The 22,159-nt window shown below is 42.9% G+C and overlaps 1 protein-coding gene across 4 annotated transcripts in view; it reads right to left on the bottom strand.

Annotated features, from left to right (window-relative positions):
• The window catches only part of LOC149083307 (inactive CLIP domain-containing serine protease A8-like), a 163,090-nt gene that overhangs the window by 106,625 nt on the left and 34,306 nt on the right, over positions 1-22,159 (bottom strand). For all 4 annotated transcript variants that reach the window (XM_089236541.1, XM_089236540.1, XM_089236539.1 and 1 more), the window contains exon 4: positions 19,764-19,870. In XM_089236541.1, coding sequence (XP_089092667.1) covers positions 19,764-19,870 — 107 coding nt within the window. The remainder of the gene's footprint in view (positions 1-19,763; positions 19,871-22,159) is intronic.

Here is a 22,159-nt window from a genome sequence, read left to right as displayed (position 1 = left end):
TACATCCAGCACTGTCAACATGCACTCATGTTTTCCTCAGAGTTGACCGTGTCAAGCCTCCATTGACTCCACCGTATGGTTGCGTGTATCTAGTTTTGTCTCGAACTGACAAACTAATCACTCTGGATGTAAAATACAAGAGATCAACTGTGAGCCTGGATAGAGTAAAACCATGTTTCATGGACACTACAGAAACCAACTCAGACCAAAACCAACCATTGACCATGCCAAATCCTCCGAACATGCCTGTGGAGAGCAAAAAGAGCTGCAGTGAAAGGAACTCTCGTGCCACTACTCGTCCAGGACACTCTCCGGTTCAACACGAAATACCATGATTATGTCTAAGCATTGTATTTACCTTATTTTTTTTGTGCCTCCGGTACACATTGCAGGGGGGGGCGCCCCTGTAGTATGCCGATGCCTTCAGTTCATTTCTCACTCGTTAGACCATACTACAGTGTGCTTCCATCCTCCTAGCACATATTTTTCTTTTTTTTTTTAGTTGTACGAAGGGCACAACTCGACAGCTGCGCGTGTTGTTGGTGATTGTTGTCTCGACGCGCTGGAGCCGATGCATGTTCGTATCTCATGTCACAAAAACGATTCTCATTATGTTATAATTCGTATAGATGCTTAATCCTAATTAAAAATTAAATTTATCTTTCTGATTATCCCGCAATTGTTGATTCTTCCTTACAATTTATTAATTTTTTTTGGTTTTCTCACTTAAAATCAGGAAACACGGTCTCGTGAAAAAATCTGGCCTAGGAAACAGAGACGTACGTACGTGAGGGAGGGAAGGCAGGGTCGTAACTAGGCTGGGGCAACCGGGTACTGCCCTCTACAGATAAGAAAGTGTCCACACTGCTGACGTCACAACTAGTGACGTAGCCAGATGAAGGCTGAAGAAAGACGAAGCAGTGAACCACCAACCATGTTTGCACGTGTTTTTTATTCGTTGGTGTTGCCGTTTTTTAAGGTTGTTAGACGATCTTTCAAAATTTATTTTTGTGTTATATTCCTTTTTAATTCTAATTAATCATGTCTCATGGATGACAAGAGACAGAGAGGCTTCTCTTATGTTAAATTACAGAAGAATAAGATCGATCATTATTGCTTGCTTCTATAATCAAGGAAGGACATCAGTGCCGAAAGTTTTCGAGTAAGTATTTTTGTTTGATTTATTTTTATCATTACCAGTGAAAATTATGACATTATTTACAATGAATAAAACAAACGAATTTATATCTATGTTTTAAATAGTTGAAGTTGTGGGATTTTATATTGTTACGAATATTTTATATCGTTGCGTAATTTTTAAAGAACCCCTCGAGACAATATTCTCCTGTTGCCAAACTGGAAATGTCAAGATATGCTCGAAGATACTAGATTTATTAAGAAGGTCTCCAGACGGTGGCACCACAAAATCAGAACTATGCGAAAATTCTAGAATTTTCGTCGTATCTATAAAAACAGAGTTATGGAACGTAGCACTCAATAAGAAAACTCTGATCTGGTTAGCGTGTATCTCTGCTTGTAAATACTTTTAAAAATTGCTGTTCTGTGAATAAATTTGTAACGTTCTGCAAAGTGTTTCCCTCCTCTGCTTATTTCAAGGACTTGTGAATAATTATTCGGAATAATATAATTTGCGAAATAGGCTATTATAGGATTATACAGTATATTTGTGTGTAAATTTTGCTTAAATTTATCCGGGGCAAAAGTATACTCCTGCGGCATACAATAATTATTTGTTCTAAAATACGGTTAGACCTTGATATGACGTGAAACGTGTACTAGACATTTATAAGAGTCGGACTGAAGGAGTGTTCGAAATTACACAATAGCATAAATAAGTTTTATTCCAACATTAATACAATAGCTACGGAGAAACATGGCCGCCAGAACTCGAATCCGCAGCAATCGAACGGCGCTCGCGCGTATTAGAGCTCGCGCTATGTGTTGTTGCAAAGTCATTTATAAACAAATTATAACATACGGGTGATTATTAAAAAATTATATACCAGTTACGGTTACAGTGAGAAAATTTCGAAAATATCAAATGGCAACACCAAGTTTTTTGTATTGGAATGCGATCTCCATACTGAAAAACACTGAATAGCGTTGGAATGGCACCTGTAGCACGAAAATCCCCGGAGGACTTTGCCGTGCACCAGAGCATTAATGTTCGTTTCATTCGTCACACCGTTTCTTCGGCTGAGATCCCAGCCTGATTAGTCCTCCACAAGGTCATGTGGAAAATTTGTGAAACACAATAAAATGCTTTATTTTATGCTGCTTCTCTGTCCTTATTGGTTGTCCTCACTTTTAGCCTATCTACCGCCAGTGATTTTTATGCTACAGCTGTCGTTCGAACGCTATTTAGGGTTTTTCACAATGGAGATCACATTCCAATACAAAAAACTTGGTGTTGCCATTTGATATTTTCGAAATTTTCTCACTGTAACCGTAACTGTTAGAGTGACACTGTTGTTTTCCATATCATTCTTGAGCGCATGCATCAAAATACCTTATGCCAAAATTTCATTCAGTTTCTGTGAATGGTATGATAGTTAGGGGGTCCATATGTCGGGATAGTTTTTTTATAATCACCCTGTATATATATATATAACACCTTCCCTTCTGAAAGAAAGTCTGCACTAAAATGCACGAATTCAGTTAGGCAATCCCCTACACACCTAGTCTTTCAGGTGGTCGCCTGCGACGTTCTGATCGCCTCAGAGGAGAAGGGGACGAATCAACAACTTGGAGATTACTTGCCATCGTCGGTTCATTTCTGATGACCTCGGTATCCTCTGTCTGATCGAGCCCCTCTGATCTATTGGGCTGCTGGGATTCCTTGGAATCAGCTGAACGTGAAGGTGACACCGAAAGCCGTTGACGCAATTGGTCCCGATGCCGAACCACGGGGCCCGAAGGAGTACTCACTTCTGACATGACCCTACACCTTGAAGCGGAGACCGTTCCTGGAATCCACATTGGGCCGCTTGCGTAGTTCCTGCACCATACTTTATCCTCAGGTGTAAACTTGGGTTTGAGATCGGGATCAGTCGCCAGATGTTGACCCGGTTTCAACAGGTCCAACCTGCTTCTCATGACTCTGTTGAACATCGCCGTGCCAGGAGCTTGACCAGTTGAGGAGACAGGTTTCCTTCGATAGTGAAACAGAAATCTATCAAGCCTTTCCTGGAAAGCACCACCCTTAATTTTCCTCAACGCATCCTTCATAGAGCGCACCGCTCTTTCAGCCAACCCATTTCACTACGGCAAGGGCGTAGCCAGGGGGGGGGGGACTTGGGGGTCTGGTCCCCCCCCCCGAACGAAATTTCTGGCTACGCCCCTGCACTGCGGGTGATACGGTGCAGCTCGGACACGGATAACCCCGTTCCTACGAAGGAAATCCGAGAACTCCTGACTAGTGAACGATGTTGCGTTATCACTGATGATTGTCCTGGGCAATCCGAATTTCGCAAAGAGTGATGATAATGCAGCGACGTTAACAGCTAACGATGTCGAGGACACCGGAATAGCTTCCAACCACTTAGTGGCAGCATCCACTACTAACAAAACGATGTGGTTATCAAACGGACCTGCATGGTCGATATGAATTCTGCCCCAAGGCTCCGTTGTGGAAAGCCATGGTGCCAAGTTTGATGGAGCAACTGAAGCTCCGACTTGACAATCGATGCGCGAACGTACCAAGTCCTCAATGTCCTTATCAATATTCGACCACCAAACAGACTGTCTAGCCAAGGCTTTGAGAGCACCCATGCCTTGGTGACCCCCATGAAGCTCCGACAGCACATATATTCTATTCGCACGTAGAATAATACGGTTTTCCACAGACAAGTCAGTTCGGCACAGCCAGAAAGGACGAATTTCAGCTGTTACACGCCTGGGCCAGCCTTGTGCTATTTATTTCAACAGAACAGGATCAGCATCTAACTCTTTCTGGAAATGAAATCTGGTCACCGCACCGTCATCCATAGATTCCAGCAGTTGTCGGCACAGGTAGCCTACTGAAAGCATCAGCATTCGCGTGAGATGATCCTTCCTGATATACAATGTTGTACGAGTACCCTGATATTACAAGCGTCCATCGCTGAATGCGAGAAGCAGCCATTGAAGCCACTGGTTTAGTCTCAGAAAACAGGCTTACTAGGGGGCTGATGATCGGTTACCAAAGTGAATGTTCTTCCAAGTAGATATTTCCTATACCGTTTAACCCCGAAGACCAACGACAAGGCTTCTCTTTCGATCTGGCTGTAGTTCCTTTCCGCTTTCATCAGGGATCTAGACGGAAAAGCAATAGGACGATCGCCCACAGTTGAAGGATGGGACAATACAGCTCCTACGTCGTACGGTCTAGCGTCACACTCGAGACGCACTTCCTTACTTTCATCGAAGTGGATCAACAAAGAAGTAGTCAATTTTTTTCTTTGCTTCCTGGAAGGACTTCCTCTCCTGCTCAGTCCATTTCCAACATGAGTTCTTATTCAACAACTTATACAATAGAGGACATACTTGGAAGTAACGTTGCATAATACGTCAGCAAACTTATAAAAGACCTCAATTCATCCGCATTCTTTGGCTCAGGAGCCTTCTCAATGACTTCCAACTTCGTTTGCACTGGATGCAGTCCTTCTGAATCGATTCTATGCACCAAATATTCTACTGACGTCTGCATGAACGAGCACTTTGAGGGATGCATTAGATATACCAGCTATTAGAATGGATACCAGCTTCCTGCAAAGTACACAACACTTTGCTGAAAGTCCTTAAATGATCCTAAACAGAGCTGCCTGTTATCAGCAAATCATCTAGGTAGCACAACGCATTTTCATGCCCTTGCAAGAACTTGTCCGTCTCTCTCTGAAAAATTTATGGAGCTGACGCTACCCCAAAAGGCAGTCTCGTGTACCTGAACAAACCTCTATGAGTGTTAATTAGTAGTAAGTCCCTGGAACATTCATCCATTTCCAGTTGACAGTACGCATCCGATAAGTCGATCTTTGAAAAAGTCACTCCACCTGAAAGACGAGCGAACAAGTCCTCGACCTTGGGTAATGGATACCTCTCGAGATCTGTAGCAACGTTGGTGGTGAGCTTGAAGTCACCACACAGGCGAATCCTACTATTCGCCTTTAGGACTACTACTACTAACCAGACACGACCCAGGCTCTGTCCCTCTCGGGATATAAGCCTTTTAACCAATCAGGTTGAGTCGCGCTGGGCGAGAATCAGGGGCGCCACCCGGAGAATATCCGGAAGGCGCCTCCAACCCTCTATCCAAGACTACAGTCGCCAACAAGCTCCATGCACGGCCATCTCAATAAGCAGCCCCCCTCCGGGCAGCCACCAGAAGGAGCCCACAAGCCCGAGCAACAGCCCGGAGCAACCCCATCCAGACCCCCGGGACCCAACCGCAAAAACCCCTGGATTTTAATGACAGAAAAAATATACAATATATACATATACACAATATGCATCACACAGTCATCTATTTACACGTGACAGATCCGCCCACGCGACAGCTGCCCCTGTAAGGCGCGGAGTCTTTATGTGTTCTGTTCGTTTTCAAAGTCCGAAGACTCCTCCTCTGTGGAAAGTGCCCTGCAGTTTCTTGCTCTTTGCGATCGCGGCGGCTTTCCGTCGGGGATGAATGTTCTCTCGTCTGTTGTTATCCTCTCCATCAATCTTCCAATTTTTTCTTTTCGGTCAGTTCTTTTTAACAACTCGGCTCTCCAAAGGGCCAAGTTTTCTTGTGTAGGCTTCCCGAAGTGAAATTTCTTGGTCAGTGGGCATTCAGTGGCATAGTGCAGTGGTGTTCCCACCATTCCACATCTGCAGGCTTCTGTACCCCGAAGGTGGAATCGCTTGAGGTATGCAGGGAATGGCCCATGTTCTGTGAAGAACAAGATCATTGCTCTTGACCACCCCTGATCCTGGAGCCTCACCCTCGGAAGTACCTGGTGGATCTTTCTCCCTCTTTTATTGTTGCTGTCCATTTGCCCCACTGCCTTAGAAGATGTTGTTTTATCTTTGCCTTCGCCCAAGACCTTGGAAATGGAATATTTCGATTGACTTCTGGTCTTTCTGTTGCTGCTTTCGCAAGAGCATCAGCTTCCTCATTACCTCAGTTCCCCTCGTGGGCTTTAACCCAGGAGAGGGCGATACCGGGGTTATTAATGAGAATCTTCCTGACTGCTCTTGAAGCGTACGTTTTGGACAACGGATTTGTGACTGCATGCAGCGAAGAAAGCGAGTCCGTGTATATTTTGACTGGAGGGTTTAATTCCTCTGCCCTCCTCGTTGCCTCTAGAAGAGCCAGCATCTCTGCCTGGAACACGGAAGCCTCTGCGTTAAGCTTATGTGCCCACTTGCTGATTATTTTGTTGCCTTCCGTAAGAACGTAGGCTGCTGCAGTTCCATCTTTTGTCTTTGAGCCGTCCGTGTAAATTACTGTCAGCGTTAGCTGTTTGTCATGGTGTAAGCTGATCTGTCCGTCTTTTACCTCTACTGCTGGGTGTGAGGACCATCCGATCTCTCTCTGTTCAATTTGCGAATGCTCTATGCGCTCGTTGTTGACTGTGATAGGCCGATTGAGTCTCGTCAGCAGTGCCATCTTTGCTTCAGACTCTATCCAATGCCCGAGGGGGGCCAGTCCTGTTATCACCTGTAGAGCGTTTGTTGGTGCAGTGCAGTATGCCTTGGTGATATAGAGGAGAAAGCTCCTCTGAACCGAGTCTAGTTTTTTCTTTACTGCCTTGGTGAGCTTGGAACCCCAGACTGGGGCACCGTAGGCCAGCATCCTCTGTATCACCGATACATATAAGGTGCGACGCATGGCACTGGTTATGCCCCATCTTGAGCCTGCACAGCTTAACAACTGTGGGAGAACTTTATCAGCTTGTAGCCTCACGTGTTCCCGGAATTTGAGTTTCGGATCTATGTAAACTCCTAAGTATTTGAGAAGGTCCGTACGTTCGATAGGAGACCCATCAATCTGGAGCCCTGATGAGGTCTTGGACGATATCCACAGATATTTTGACTTTTCTGACACCACCTCAAGCCCGTACTCAGTCATCCAGTTGTTGATCTGTTCGAGTACTTCTGACGCGAGCGTTTCCGTTCTACCTTCCGTGGGGCTGCTGACCAAGATGGCAATATCATCAGCGAACGCCTGGACTTTAACGATTTCATTTCCCCGGCCTGGCCATCTCATCTTCAGAAGGTGGTCAATTACAGCGTTCCAGAGCGTTGGACCAGAGCAAGATCCCTGTGGACATCCTTTAGATAGCCTATGTGTCGCTAGTCCCGCTGTAGTCTGAAGTGCCACTCTTCTTCCCGGAAGAGTGTGGCACATTATTTTGGCAAGCTGTTCTGGTATCGGCATATCTTCGAGTCTTTCTCTGATGATGTTATGTCTCAGTGCATCAAACGCTCCTTTAATATCCAAGGAAATGAGCGCGATATCCTGTTTTTTCGCCCTTTGTTTGACGATCACCTCCTTAATAGCCAGGAGGGCTTGTTCTGCAGAACGTCCCTGTCGAAATCCGAATTGGTTTTCATTCCACCATCGTTTTGCCTCTGTGTGGTAGGTTACTCTCTGAGTTACAATTTTTTCCAAGACCTTTCCAATGGTAGGCAGAAGATGTATAGCTCTGTATGAGGTGATGTTGTCAGGATCCTTGCCCTTTTTGAGTATAAGAAATATTTTCCCCAATTTGAAGTGAGATGGAAATATGCCCAGCTCCATGCATTTGTTGAACAAAGTTCTAAGCAGTTGGGGAAATTCTTTATTGATGGCTTTCAAGAGCTGATTATTTATGCCATCGTGTCCCGGGGCCTTCTTGTCACTTTACCCTTTTATGATTCTTGTTATTTCCGTCTTCGAAATTGTCGGCTCTTTTGTTGTCTCTTCGCCTGATGTTGTGGCACAAACTATCTGACCTGGGTCTTGATGCGGATCTGTATCATCCTCCAGAAATAATTGTTTTAGCTGTTCTTCCGCAGCCTTCAATATCGGAAGGTTTTTTCCCACTGGCATAATCAACTGTGGGTGCCTCATTCTTCTCCTTACCGTTGCCTTATAAGTCGTCCCGAAGGGATCAGTCGCTTCTGTGCAGAATTTCCGCCAGCTGTCCCTCTTGGTCTTTTTTAGAGCTTTGTAGTACACTTTTCGATATTCTCTGTACGCCTGACAAGCTGCTATCTTTGCTTCCCCAAGGGCCTTTTTGTATCTTTTTTTCTTGGCTCTGAACTTTTTTCGCATAATATCAAGTTCTTGATTCCACCATGGAGTTACTGTTTTATTAGGTTGCCTTATTGTCTTGAGCTTTTTATCAGCTGCCTGTTTGATTTTGGCAAAAGTCTGGTCTACGGCTTGTTCTAACTCATCCTCGTTCCTGGCCTGTTGGAGCATTTCAACTAGCCGTGTTATGTCGGGTTTGATGTGTCGAAGAAAGTTGTCAATTCTCCTACGTGAATTCTCCTACGTGTATTTGGCAGTTGGATCCGATCTGGGTTTGTCGTAGATCTGAATGATCAGGCACTTGTGTACACTGAGTTCCTCCTCATGATCGATTGACCAGTCTATCCGATCCAGTGGAGCATATTCGTTGGCTAATGTGACATCTGGACTCCTCTCTTTTCCGTCATGGTGATATGTGGACTCCCCATTGTTTAAGATCGACAGATTCATAGATCTTATGAAATCCAGTAGCTTTACACCTCTGGGTCTTTGTCAGTTTGTAGCCAAGCAATGTGTTTACCCCATTGAGGTCTGCTCCAATGATACTAGGTACTCTTCCCGCACTTTTGATAATCGCCTGCAGTTCGATTGTTGTATGTTTGAGTCTGGCATATGGGGAGGAGTACGCCGAAGTGAAAATGTACTCATTGGAGTAAAGGCTGATTTTGATTGCTACACTGTTCTCAAGGACTGAGAATGTGGTGCCTTGTATTTGTCCATTTGGTATAACAATAGCCGCTTTGCAGTTGCGGGAGCTCCATCTAGCCCATTTGCTCGGTATTCCCTTCAGTATGTCGTTATGCGCCCATGGTTCCTGCAGAAGGGCAATGTCTATCTTATGCTCATCTATGTATTTTATGAGCTGGAATGTCGTTACAATGCATCGATTACAATTGAATTGAAGGATTTTTATACCTCCTTGGTCTCCATCTGATTTAGGCGTTGTTGCAGAGGAATGCCCATGTACTGCTACCGGATTCTGTGGACCCATATGGGTACCGTTGTTATTCATTTTTGTTGTTTTTCTTGTTTAAATCTTCAATAGCGCCTTACTTGTGATCTTTTCTGTTTAACGACTCCTCCTGAATACCACTGTTCTTATCGGCTTTTCATTTTCCGGTCGAGTCCTGCCTGGTATTGTTACCCTTATATTTGTCGCTCCACTCCTTTCGGTGTCGTTGGTTACTATTCGTGAAATTACTTGGTAACCGTCGTCTATGTTACCCTTTTCTTCTTTCCTGATGAAGGGAAGCTGTCTGCATCCTCGTTTATTTAGGTCTTCTCTACCTCTTTCGAAGTCTTTATATCCTGAGGTTGCATGTCCCGCGCTTTTGTTCCAGTTCTTTCCTTGTCGATGTACCTCTCCTCTGCCTTTATCACTGAAAAAAGTTGTTCTCCACCGTCTCTCTCTTCTGACGTCCGTTCTTTGCCATCTGCCAGAGGTTTCTCTTTTGAAAACTGGGCAACTTATCGCTGAAGCACTGTGACCAGTTTCGAACCTGCTACCTTTTTCCTGGTTGCTCAGCAAGCAATTGATGCACCTCTGCTTGTTGCTTTGACATCTTGAGGTCTCATGTCGTTCTGCACATCGTGCACATCTGGGGTCTCGGCTGGTGCAGTCCCTATCGTGATGCTTCATCGACTGGCATCTAAAGCATCTCGGGGAGGGCACGAACCTCTTGACCCCTACTCACTTTCTTTTCAGCCACATGATTCCCTCGTCCAACATTTTTGTTAGTCTTTTGTTGACATTCACCTCCAGAATGATCTGACTTTGATTTTTTGCTTGTGCCCGCAACTGGAATTTGTACTCCACCTCCTCTTTACGTTGTTCCAGTTCCCTTGCCGTGTTATCCAACAGCTCTTGGATGTCATCTTCACTATTAAAGTTTTTAATCATTAGAAGCTCTCTTCTGGGTCTCGGCGGTCTGATTGTCATCACGTCGTTCAGTTCTTTTATGTTGAGTATTTTGCCTGGTAGTTCCTTGGCATCTTCTTCTTCACTCAAATCCACTGCATACCCTCTCTGTGTCTCTCTGATTCGCAGTATTTTTCCGGTTAACTCTAGTTTGTCTTTATTTACCCTAAGGACCAGAGGAAGATCGTCTTTGTCTTCCAAATTTCTCGGGAATAGCAGTAGTGTGTGGACTTGTGCCCCTTCTCTTGCATATGATGCTGTCTCACAGTCTCTCGTATCGAAAGGGTTTGCCATTGCCAGAAGTTTTTTCTGGATGTTCGTTAACGCTGTTTTGGGCTGTTCATTTTCTACTGTTCGAAGTGATCTTCCATTATAGTCAGCCCATTTCACTCTTCTTTTACTTTTAATGGGTGATAACACCTGATTCTCCTCTACTATCTCTCCTTCTTCTATGGGTTCTTGCATCTCTGTCTCTGGAGCTAGCCCCGTTGTCTTTTCTGATTTTTTGTTTGACTCTTCCGTCTCTTTTCCCTCGCCAACTTCCTCCCTTGCTGTTGAATGTTGTTGTTGTTGATTCGTCTGAGTTTTTTCCCCATTTACAGTCAATCCATGAGTCTTCTTTTTGTCTTTGCTTGGCACGAAAATATTATGTCTTACTCCCCATCGTACCCAATCCTCCATTCCGGGGCTTTCAGTTTTCCTTGATATGTTCATTTCCTCGTTGAGTCTCGGGAAATCATTATCAGCTGTTTGGGTGCTTTGGCTAAATTTAACCACCCTTATCTCCACCTGTATTCCTACATGTCTTGCATGTCTTTTCTCTGGATCCGTCCCCCATACCATATCGTAAGTTGTCGCCTCGTCCTCACTCGGCTTGTTCCTATTTGTTTTTATGGCTGGGATCTCCTCGTGCTCTACCTGTTGTTCCATCTTTGTATTGTTATCTGTTCTGTCCTTCGATTCTGTTTCTCCCTTATGAGTCACCTCAACTTGGGCTTGCTTGTTTGGTAAGCACGTTCGCCTTGCTTCCTGTTCCTCAGTTATTGTAGAGATATCAATATCTCTTTCAAGCCTGATGTCTTTGTCGTCTGCTGGGGTGCTAGTAGAGTCTTCAGCGAATTCAGATGAGCTTAGAGTATAGTAGACTATATGAAAATAACTCTATATTCCAGGCGAAATTATTTGTAATATATATGGCCATTAAGAAAGCAGAGGAATTGCAGGAAACTTGCTCCATATTCTCAGACTAACTTTAATCGATTCACGCAGTTAAAGATCTCTTATCTACACATCTCCTTGCACGGATCAACTTTATGTTCTAACCCCCAGATCAGTTTATCATGGGTAAAAGCACATAAAGGTACCCGTGGTAATGAACTTGCTGATCAATTGGCAAAAGCAGCAACTAGGAAAGAGACACCGGACTTTTCAGTACTTTCCCAAAATCATGGGCGGCCAACATTTTTCGTCAGGAAATGATGAATAAATGGCAATACCGATGGACAATTGAGAAGAAAACTGGTCGAAAAATCTATGCCCTTCTTCCAACGGTTAAGTGTAAGTTTAGGAAATGGACCAGAGAAATGATAATCATCTTCTCCGGACATGGTCCATTTCCAACATATGTGGCAAGGTTCCATCGACGAACTAGCAAATGTAAATGCGGAGAAGAGGGCACTCCCTTTCATTATGCCAATTCATGCCCACTGACGAAAGATTTTCATATTCCTGAAATGTCTGAAAATACTCCGGCCTGCAAAGTCAATGTCTTCAAGAACACAAATCTTCACGTCAAAATTAAAAGATTAGTAAATTTTATCCAAGAACATCAAGATAAAATTATCATTCCTAGAGAGTTGGACTTACAAATTACTGCCGAAGATAATTTTCCGTCGGACTCTGATTTTGAATTTTAAGTCTGTCTTGCACGGAATGTATAGCTAGGTATATTATACTTTACAGAAACGTATATGATTCATTTCTTATATAATACTGTATTGAGAATGATATTATTTTCGAATTGTCATTTTTACTATGTCTATTGCCAGCAATGTATGTTTACAATTCTCCATACATATTTTTTGATATCTTGATATATTATCCTGGGAATTATAATTCCATATATATCTTGCATCATTCATATATTCATATATATTCAGCTTGTTTTGTCTAGTTTTGGTCTGTGAACCAATGGAATTTCCAATATTGAACTGAGTTGCATACCAGATTGAACTTTGATTTTTTGAGAATGATATTATTTTTGAATTGCCATATTTTCTATGTTTATTGCCAACAATGTATGTTTATAATTCTCCATATATATTTTATTGATACCTTAATATATTATCCTGTGAATCATAATTCTATATAAACTGAAGAGCCACAAAAACAGGTACAGACATGCGTATGCAAATAAAGAGATATGGAACCAATCAGAGTACGACGCTGCAGTCGGCAACGCCGATTTAACACAACAAGTGTCTGGCATAGTTGTTAGATCGGCTACTGCTGCTAGAATGGCAGGTTATCGAGATTTAAGTGAGTTTGAACGTGGTGTTATAGTCGGCGCACGAGAGATAGGACATAGCATCTCCGAGGTAGCGATGAAATTTGGATTTTCACGTAAGACCATTTCACGAGTGTACCGTGAATATCGGGAATCCGGTAAAAAATTAAATCTACGACATCGCTGCGGCCGGAAAAAGATCATGCAAGAACGGGACCAACGAGAATCATTAAACGTGACATACGTGCAACCCTTCCGCAAATTGCTGCAGATTTCAATGCTGGGCCATCAACAAGCATCCTGTCTGATCACCTGCACCCATTCATGTCCATTGTGCATTCCGACGGACTTGGACAATTTCAGCAGGACAATGCGACACCCCACACATCCAGGATTGCTACAAAGTGGCTCCAGGAACATTCTTCTGACTTTAGACACTTCCGCTGGACACCTAAATCCCCAGACATGAACATTATTGAACATATCTGGGATGCCTTGCCACGTGCTGTTCAGAAGAGATCTCCACTCCCTCTTACTCCTACGGATTTATGGACAGCCCTGCAGGATTCATGGTGTCAATTACCTCCAGCACTACTTCCGACATTAGTCGAGTCCATGCCACGTCGTGTTGCGGCACTTCTGCGGGCTCCCGGGGGCCCTACACGATATTAGGCAGGTGGACCAGTTTTTTTGGCTCTTCAGTGTATATCTTGCATCATTCATATATTCATATGTATATATATTCGACTTGTTATCTTTTTTATAATATATTTTTTTTTATTTTTAACTGTGATGTTTGACAAAGTCTGTTATACTGATTGTTGTTAATTCCCACTCCTGAACCTCCCCAACATTTATTACTCTATGCCGTGCTGTGCTCTTTTTATATTATCGTTTCAGGTGGATGATGCAACTGCTCGATGTGGAGAGACTCCAGAATAGGATTAGACTGGTTACTTGACCAGCAACTAGGGATTGATTGCAGTGATGATAATGGTTTAATACGTGTCGCTGGATGAGGAACGGAAGTACGGTTCTTCCCCGTTGATCCGATGGAGCCGGATGGTGCCGTCCTGCTGTAGTTCCGGTGGCACCATGGGCTGCCAGAGTGTTCGTGCTGGTCATTTGCGTGGGCCGGAAGTCCGGTGATGCGATGCCGGCCGGCGTTCGACCGGTGGTCTTGATGGCTGGCAGGGCTTTCCTTTTTCCAACATGGCCCAGCCGTAAGGTGACCTGCTTATATCGCACAAGGGAGAGAGCGGGGGCCACGTTTGGTGTTAGTGTGTTTGAATGACGTCACTCTAACACTCTAGGGTTGTGAGATTTCGGGATTTTTAATTTCATTCTTGGCCTTCATTGGATGTTCAAAATATAAATATTTAAAATATTTTTGGTGACCCATAATAATTCCGCCGGATATTTCTATATCTTTATGCATATTGAAATTAGTAGAATTAATGATATTTTTTCGAAGCTTTTGGGGGATGTAAGGCTTTCATGGCCAGCGTTCAATGACTTGTTGAGTTGTTCTCAACAAGTCAAACTTGATGTACAAACCCTTTCTCGTTTGTCGCAAAAACCTATGTCCGTTTAACCTCAGAAGATGTCAACCACAGTGGGTGAAACGTCAGGAAGAAAATGCCTGGGGACCAGTGTTTCCCAAACTAAGCAATATCGTCCCCTGGGGGGCGATGTGATGGTCCGGGGGCGATAGAAGCTATGGGATCCTATGGGTTTGCTTGAGTTGGGGGGGGGCGATGAAAGGAAAAAATTTCTGAAGACGGGGTTGATGAAACTGCGGAGTCACCACACAGAGCCACAGCTTCTTAATAAACATTTATTACGACGACACAAACATGATAATCTGGGTTAATGAAAAAGACAGGCATAGAAATTTTTGAACCTCACGCTTTCGTGTGCAGTGACTCTCTGCTCTGCTGTTTTCCAGACGGTCGTCTCCAGTACCCGGGATCACGTGACACACTCGAGGTCGTTGACCCGACTCTTGGGGGGGTCGTCTGCGTGAGACACCACACACTCCCTCCCCAGTGATCACGAGTAATAAGAAGTGATCGCGTACTATGGAGAAGCATCAGTGATCACGAGCACTGTAGACGATCTGGAAAGTGGACAGTACGTCCAGAACGAGTGGTTCTGACTGGTTTCACAGCAGAATCAGCTGCGAGTCCGTCAGACGTAACTGCAGTTGGTACGTTTGGAAACACAGGTACCGGCTCCACCGTCGGATTCACAAGAAATGCCGGTTTAAGCCGATCGACTGACACTGACACAGTTTTTCCTCTTATGTCCACATTGAACACTTTGTCGGTCCGGCTGATCACTCTGTATGGTCCTTCAAATGGCTGTTCCAGAGGACGTTTCACCCTATCAGTTCTCACGAAAACGTGAGAAGTAGTTTTCAAATCATGGTGAACAAATGTAGAATGTCCTCCATGCCGTTTGATTGGTCGTGGCTGGAAAGTTTGGACGTGAGTTCTCAGCATTTGTAGAAACTCGGAAGCGTCAGTTGAGTTGGAATTAGCTCGTGCTTGGAAAAATTCACCAGGTAATCGTAAAGTTTCTCCGTACAGTAGTTCTGCAGGTGTGCACTCCAAATCTTGTTTCAGAGAGCACCGAAGACCGAGTAGAACTGTAGGTAATACTTCAGTCCATTTATGGGTTTGGTTGCATTTCAACGCGGCTTTGAGAGGGCGATGCCACTCTTCTAACATACCGTTTGCTTGTGGATGGTATCCAGTTGTCCTGACCCGTTTTGCTCCGATGAATTTGGACAGCTCTCGGAATAGCTGCGATTCGAATTGGCGACCTTGATCAGTTGTTACTGTCAAAGGTGTGCCGTATCGAGAAATCCAGGTGGAAAGAAAAGCTGTAGCTACCGTGGTTGCTGTGATGTCGCGGATAGGTACCGCTTCTGGCCATCGTGAAAACCGGTCTATCATTGTCAGGCAATAAGAATATCCATCGGAAATGGGCAGTGGGCCAATGATATCCAAATGAATATGTTGAAATCGTTGGGAAGGTTCCACAAACGATTGTAGTGTGGATCTCGTGTGCTTGTGCACTTTGGATCTTTGGCATGGTATGCACACTTTTGTCCATTTAGCATAGTCTTTAGCTAGACATGGCCAAATGAATCGCTTTCTGACCAAATCAATAGTACGTCTAATTCCTGGGTGTGAGAGTTTGTGCATATTCCAAAACACATCATATCGAAATTTTTCTGGAATATAAGGTCGAACAGCACCTGTTGATAAATCACAGTAGAGCGCTTTAGCTGAGTCTGGAAGAAATACTTTCTTCAGTTGCAAAGCTGATTTGCTCTTTAGAAGTTCCTCTAGTTCTTTATCCCTCTCTTGTTGCTCAGCGATGGCCGTAAAATCAAGAGGTCCAGGAACTGAAATTGCTGTTACGCGTGATAAGATATCAGCGGAAATATTTTGCGATCCAGGAATATGGCAAATGTTCGTTGTGAACTGCGATATATAATCTAAATGCCTTAGCTGTCTAGGTGAGCATTTTTCACTTTTTTGTCGAAACGCATAGCACAGTGGTTTATGGTCACTGAAAAGTATAAACTCACGAGCTTCAAGCATGTATCTGAAAAATTTTATGGAAGAATATGCGGCAAGAAGTTCTCGATCGTATGCGCTATATCGTGTTTCGGTGGGTGAAAGTTTACGTGAGGAAAAAACCTAGCGGTTGAAGACCATTGTCCGTCACCTGGTGCAGTGCACCGCCTATAGCATAGTCGGAAGCATCTACGTGTAGAGCTAATTGGGCAGACGGGGATGGATGTGCCAGCAATGCGGCATTAGCTAGTAGCTTTTTGCAATCTTCAAATGCTTTCAAAGTTGATGTAGACCACACAACTTTTGTTTTGTCTTTTCTTTTTTTCGTAGAACCTTTCAATAGATCATGCAGTGGCACTTGTGTCTCAGCTGCATGCGGTAGGAAACGGCGATAAAAATTTATGAGACCTAAAAATTTACGCAATTGCTCAATTGTTTCCGGTTGCTTGAAATCGAGTACAGCTTGTACTTTGCCTGGGCGAGGTGTGATACCCGATGGTTTGATCACATGTCCCAGAAATTCAAGCTCAGAAACACCAAATATGCATTTTGACACATTTAAAACTAAGCCATACTGTTGAAGACGTTGGAATATTTGTTTTAAATGAATTTTGTGTTCTTCGGCATTTTCAGAAAAGCATAGAATGTCATCAAGATATACATAGCAGAATGGCAAACCTCGTAATACTTCATGCATGAACCGCATAAAAGTTTGAGCGGCATTTACGAGACCGAAGCTCAATCTTGTATACTCGAATAAACCCCAAGGGGTTGTGATTGCGGTTTTCGGTATATCTTCTTCGGCAATGCCAATCTGATGGTATGCCTTGAAGATGTCTAGTCTAGAAAGAATAGACTTACCGTGCAATTCTTGTGAAAAGTCTTGAATATGGGGTATCGGGTAAGAATCAAATTCCGTAACACTATTTAGACGATGATAATCACCGACAGGACGTACAGTACCATCTGCCTTGGGTACGATATGTAACGGAGAGCTCCAAGGGCTTTTGGAGGGCCGGATAATCCCTTGTTCCAAAAGGAATTCAAACTCGGTTTTCACCTGTTGTTGAATTTTTGGATTGAGACGGCGAGGTTTGGAAGCCACCGGTGGTCCTCGAGTGATGATATGGTGTCGCGTCACATGTTTCACTGTTTTACCGATCTGTGAAGGGTTGAAGACATCTGGGAATTCTTGAAATATAGCACTGTATTCAGAATCTCCAATGGTAGTGACGGAAGGTTGTGTTGTGGGCTTGATCGATCCGAGTACCCGTAATGATGTTTGCGAATCGATGAGTCGTCGGTTTCGCACATCAACGATTAGGTTGAAGTTGCTGAGAAAATCAGCTCCAAGTATTGGTGAAGTGACGTCAGCTACGAGAAATGTCCAGGAAAAAGGTTTCCGGAGACCTAAATCCAGTTTCTTGACTGTGGAACCATAGGCAAGAATCTTGCTGTTGTTTGCGGCGAACAAATGGAAACTTGGATGTAGTGCTGACGAATTTTTTTTAGGTGGGATAACAGAAACTTCACTGCCAGAGTCAACAAGGAAATGGTCACCCGTAACTCTGTCAATCACGAAGAGCCTGCTGGATTTGCTGCCCGATTCCATCATACCAGCGATGATGGAAGGTCGTCGTTTTTTTTCTGGAATTTACATGGCTGACGGCAGTAGCGGGCTTTCTCACCGAACTTGTTGTGATAGAAGCAGATATCCCGTGCTCGACTTGAACGAGATGTTGAACGCCTAGCTCGTCGCTGTTGGGAGTTACTACGATACCTCCCTCTAGAGAGTCGATTCACTGTAGCCGTTAGTTCTGCTACTTGTTTGGTGAGCGTTTCGATGGCTGATGACGAATCGTTTCGATCTTGAGTTGACTGCATTTGCGATGACGACGATGGCTGGATTCGACACACGTTATTTTTGGTAGTGACTTCAGCCACTTTGTCGGCTAGGACAGCAAGTTGATCTAATGGTTCACTGGAAACCGATAACACTGCTTGAATATTTTGCGGTAAGCGTTGCATCCACAAGGTGCGCAAGAACTCGTGAGTGACTTTGTTGCCGGAGAGTTCTTTCATCTTTCGCAGCAGTTGACTTGGCTTTTGATCACCCAGCTGTAGCTCGTTCAAAAGTTCCTTGACTTTTTGATGTTCCGTCGCGGCGAACTCCTTTATGAGGCGATCCGACAAGGCTTGATAGCGGTTGATTGCCGGAGGATTTAATATCAGATCCGAGACGAAAGACAAGCATTCTCCGTCCAAGGAAGAGACCAAGGCTGCATACTTCGTGTCATCGTCAGTGATTCCACTGAGTTGAAAAGCACTGTTGCACTGTTGAATCCATAGTTGGACATTGAATTTCCAAAACGGAGGTAATCGAAGTCCAATCCTCGAAACTTGAGCATTTGCTTCCGCCATCGCTCAGCTCCAACGGGAGAGAGAGAAAAAAAGAAGAGAAGACGAGAGAGAGGAGGAGGTCACACACCAGAAGAGAAGAAGAGCAGATGATGATGCGTGGGCGAGAGGGGTCTGTTCTTCAGGGGCCTGTTTGAGGGAAGAATTTAGTCGTCGTAACCACAGACATAATGGAGGCTCGGAAAGAAGAAAATTTCCGAAAATGCATGAGATTAAATCTTCAATGAAGATGGACTTTTTTTGATGGTTAATGTTCCTAAACGTCGCTGATCACCACTGCGGAGTCACCACACAGAGCCACAGCTTCTTAATAAACATTTATTACGACGACACAAACATGATAATCTGGGTTAATGAAAAAGACAGGCATAGAAATTTTTGAACCTCACGCTTTCGTGTGCAGTGACTCTCTGCTCTGCTGTTTTCCAGACGGTCGTCTCCAGTACCCGGGATCACGTGACACACTCGAGGTCGTTGACCCGACTCTTGGGGGGGTCGTCTGCGTGAGACACCACAAAACAAAAAGTTTGGAAAACTACGCTAGGCCATGACCAAATAGCTCGGAAACTGCTTGTAAGTCCTCGATACAGTATTTGTTTAATTAGATCTTCTTTAGGACACTGTGTACTATGTCCCATGATCCCTCTCAAAAAAAAATTACACCATTTCCCCCCTCCCTTGCTTGAGAAAATCCTATTCCCAATTGAGTTTAAAGCAATGTAGAAAACAAAAGTAAAGAATCACATGTGCAGTCAACCGTAGAGTGCATACAAGGGCGCACGCAGGATGGACTTTTAAGGGGGAAAAGAGAACATTTTTTCGAATGAAATTTTGAATTTTACCAACCTCCAAAGAAGCATTTAAATTAACAGAAATTGATTGAAATATCGCATAAAAAGGTATTTTGCATCGATACATTTTAACTTTTTTTAATGAAAATATTTAAAAAAATTAAATTTTTGGTTGGCTTGGGGGCCACGAACCCCTAATACTCTTCCCCCTGCGTACAACTCTTGAGTGCATATAAAAGTCAAGTGTATGTATTGTATTACTCACTATAGATGGAAGACACAGTGTGCAACGGTGAGGACGTGATATTTATCAATGATGACACCACCACACTGGAATATATTGACGGTCCCTTCGGTTTTCAAAACAGCAGCCTAAAAAACCGGTCGATTCGAAAGAAAAAAACATTTATGAATATAATAGGAAGCATATTTTGAGAATCTATGGAAAGAATATATGTGCTGTTTTTTTTTTGTTTCGCTTTTTTCCCCAACACATAGATATTGAAGCACGCACATTGGGTTTTCCCTTGTAACGATACTTCTTTTTCCTCCTTGCGATTATTTTTGATTCTTGACAACCAAGCGAACCGTTTTCAGTTTCCTGGCAGGAATTTCGTTTTGTGTGAACACAAATCGATAAATAAAAACATCTTTATGAAATGTTAATTCATTGGAACATTTACTTCTAGATATTTTTCATTTTTTTGAGGAAGACTTTCTTCTATGAATGATGCCAAAAATATGGAAATGACCAAAATGATCATACAGACTTCATGCCTGTTTCTATCAACAATGTCATTGAGGTCGTAGCGGAATGTCTGGTATAGAGCTTTCTAATATTTCACGGCCTGTTAATTATAAGATCGTAATTCCCATTTGTTCGAATTTTTTGCTCATCAAAACATGCGCGAATAGATCGTCACTAGATGCTTGGTTAGCCGGGACAAGCTCGTATTTTGGCGCCTCTTTGTGATGTTGAAGGAGCGGTTAAAGGGTGACATTTTTCCGGCGCCCGGGGTGCGTATTAACAAAGTTTACATCCCTATAGTCCGTTTCAGGTTAACTTTGCAATGAAGGGGAAACTACGAGGAAACCGCATCACTCGTTGCTATGGGAACTACGTTTTTGCCTATTAACCAATGTATCGATGCGCGGCCTTGGTCAGGTATGGCCGATTCTCGATAGTCTCACTAAGAAAAATGTTTTTTTACGTATAAAGTAATGAGTGTAAAAAATTCCACTGTAAATTAGAAATAATTATAGAATTAAAAAAAAAACGCACTGCCGATGCTTTCAGAAATTGAGCAGCACTAACAGTTGTGTATAACTTCACATTTTAATAGAAACCGTAATTTATGCATAAAATAATAAACGCATAAGGCCCTTTTCACAGCGATGCGGACGCGGGTCCCGCATACCCTTTCACACGAGCACTAAAGATGTGGGCGTACGCCCGCTTCTTTAGTTTGAAATTCGTGCATAAAAACTATTTTTTTGTAATTATTTTTCTCCTTCACCCCTGACTCAGTGCCCATAGGCATTCTTTGGTGGTATAATCTAGAACCCCATAGAATATGGGTATAAAGATGTCTTCATTCTGATCCTCACAAGTAGTCGATGGGAGAAAATGTTCGGAAAAATATGAAAGAAAAATTCCAAAAACATCCAGTATTCGGAAAATCCAATCCAAAAACATCCAAAACATCGATGTTCCAAAAAAAAAAAAAAAATCAGGAGATATCAAAGACTTTGCAAGTAGAAAAAAAGGGAAGGGTGAAGACTTTCAAAATGTCTGTGCTTAGAAATATTCGCATCACAATTCTGTCTTAGGCCAGTATTACACTATAAAAGTTTGATAAAATCCCTTTTATAGAACTCGAAAAATCCAGCCAATAAGATTATCGGTTACATTTGCTCGAATGTAAATTATGAACTTTATTGGTTGGATTTTTCGAGTTTTATAAAAGGGATTACCGGCCTTAGGCCGGGATTACACTATAAAAGTTTTGTAAAAGCTCTTTGATAAAATGTGAAAAATTCAACCAATGAGATCACCGGTTGCATTTGCTTGCGTTTGCTCGAATGCAACCGATAAAATTATTAGTTTTGCTTTTTTCAAAATAACTTTCATAAACCTTTTTAGAGTGAAGTCCCATCCTTAGATTAGTCTCACTTCTGAAATATAAAATTTCATTTTTTTTTTCAGTTTATAGACTGAATATCGAGTAAAATAAGCTTGTAGGTATCGGGGAACAACCAAAAATATTCAAGTGCTTAGGACTTGCAATCGTCTTAATCCGGCCCTGAGTGAAAACCGTACGTGGATAACATTGTTTAATAAAAGTATTTTTTTTAAACTTTAAAAAAAATTAAAAGATAAAAAATTTAAAAAAATAATAAATATTTATATTTTTTTAAATAATTTCAAATACAGTATTTAAAAAAATATAAAAATTTTCTAATTAAATTCGAAAGTTATGTAGTAGTTTAAAAGTATGTAGTCAATTATTCGTAATGAACAGAACGGCTTATAATTTTGGTCCCGTGGCCGCTGTTGACAAGTTTTATTGTATAAAATTGTAAAGTATGGACAAAAGGCAGTTAAAGTTGTTATATCTCCATTTCAGAAGGAAACAGCCCCTCGTGACGGTTTGCTATCTT

Source organism: Pholcus phalangioides, unplaced genomic scaffold (genome assembly GCF_987345545.1).
Source record: "Pholcus phalangioides strain wild (caught in Gottingen) unplaced genomic scaffold, Ppha-v1.0 ptg000009l_1, whole genome shotgun sequence".
Classification (NCBI taxonomy): domain Eukaryota; kingdom Metazoa; phylum Arthropoda; class Arachnida; order Araneae; family Pholcidae; genus Pholcus; species Pholcus phalangioides.
Note: the sequence above shows the minus strand (reverse complement) of the source record. Positions and strands in the feature narration are given on the sequence as shown.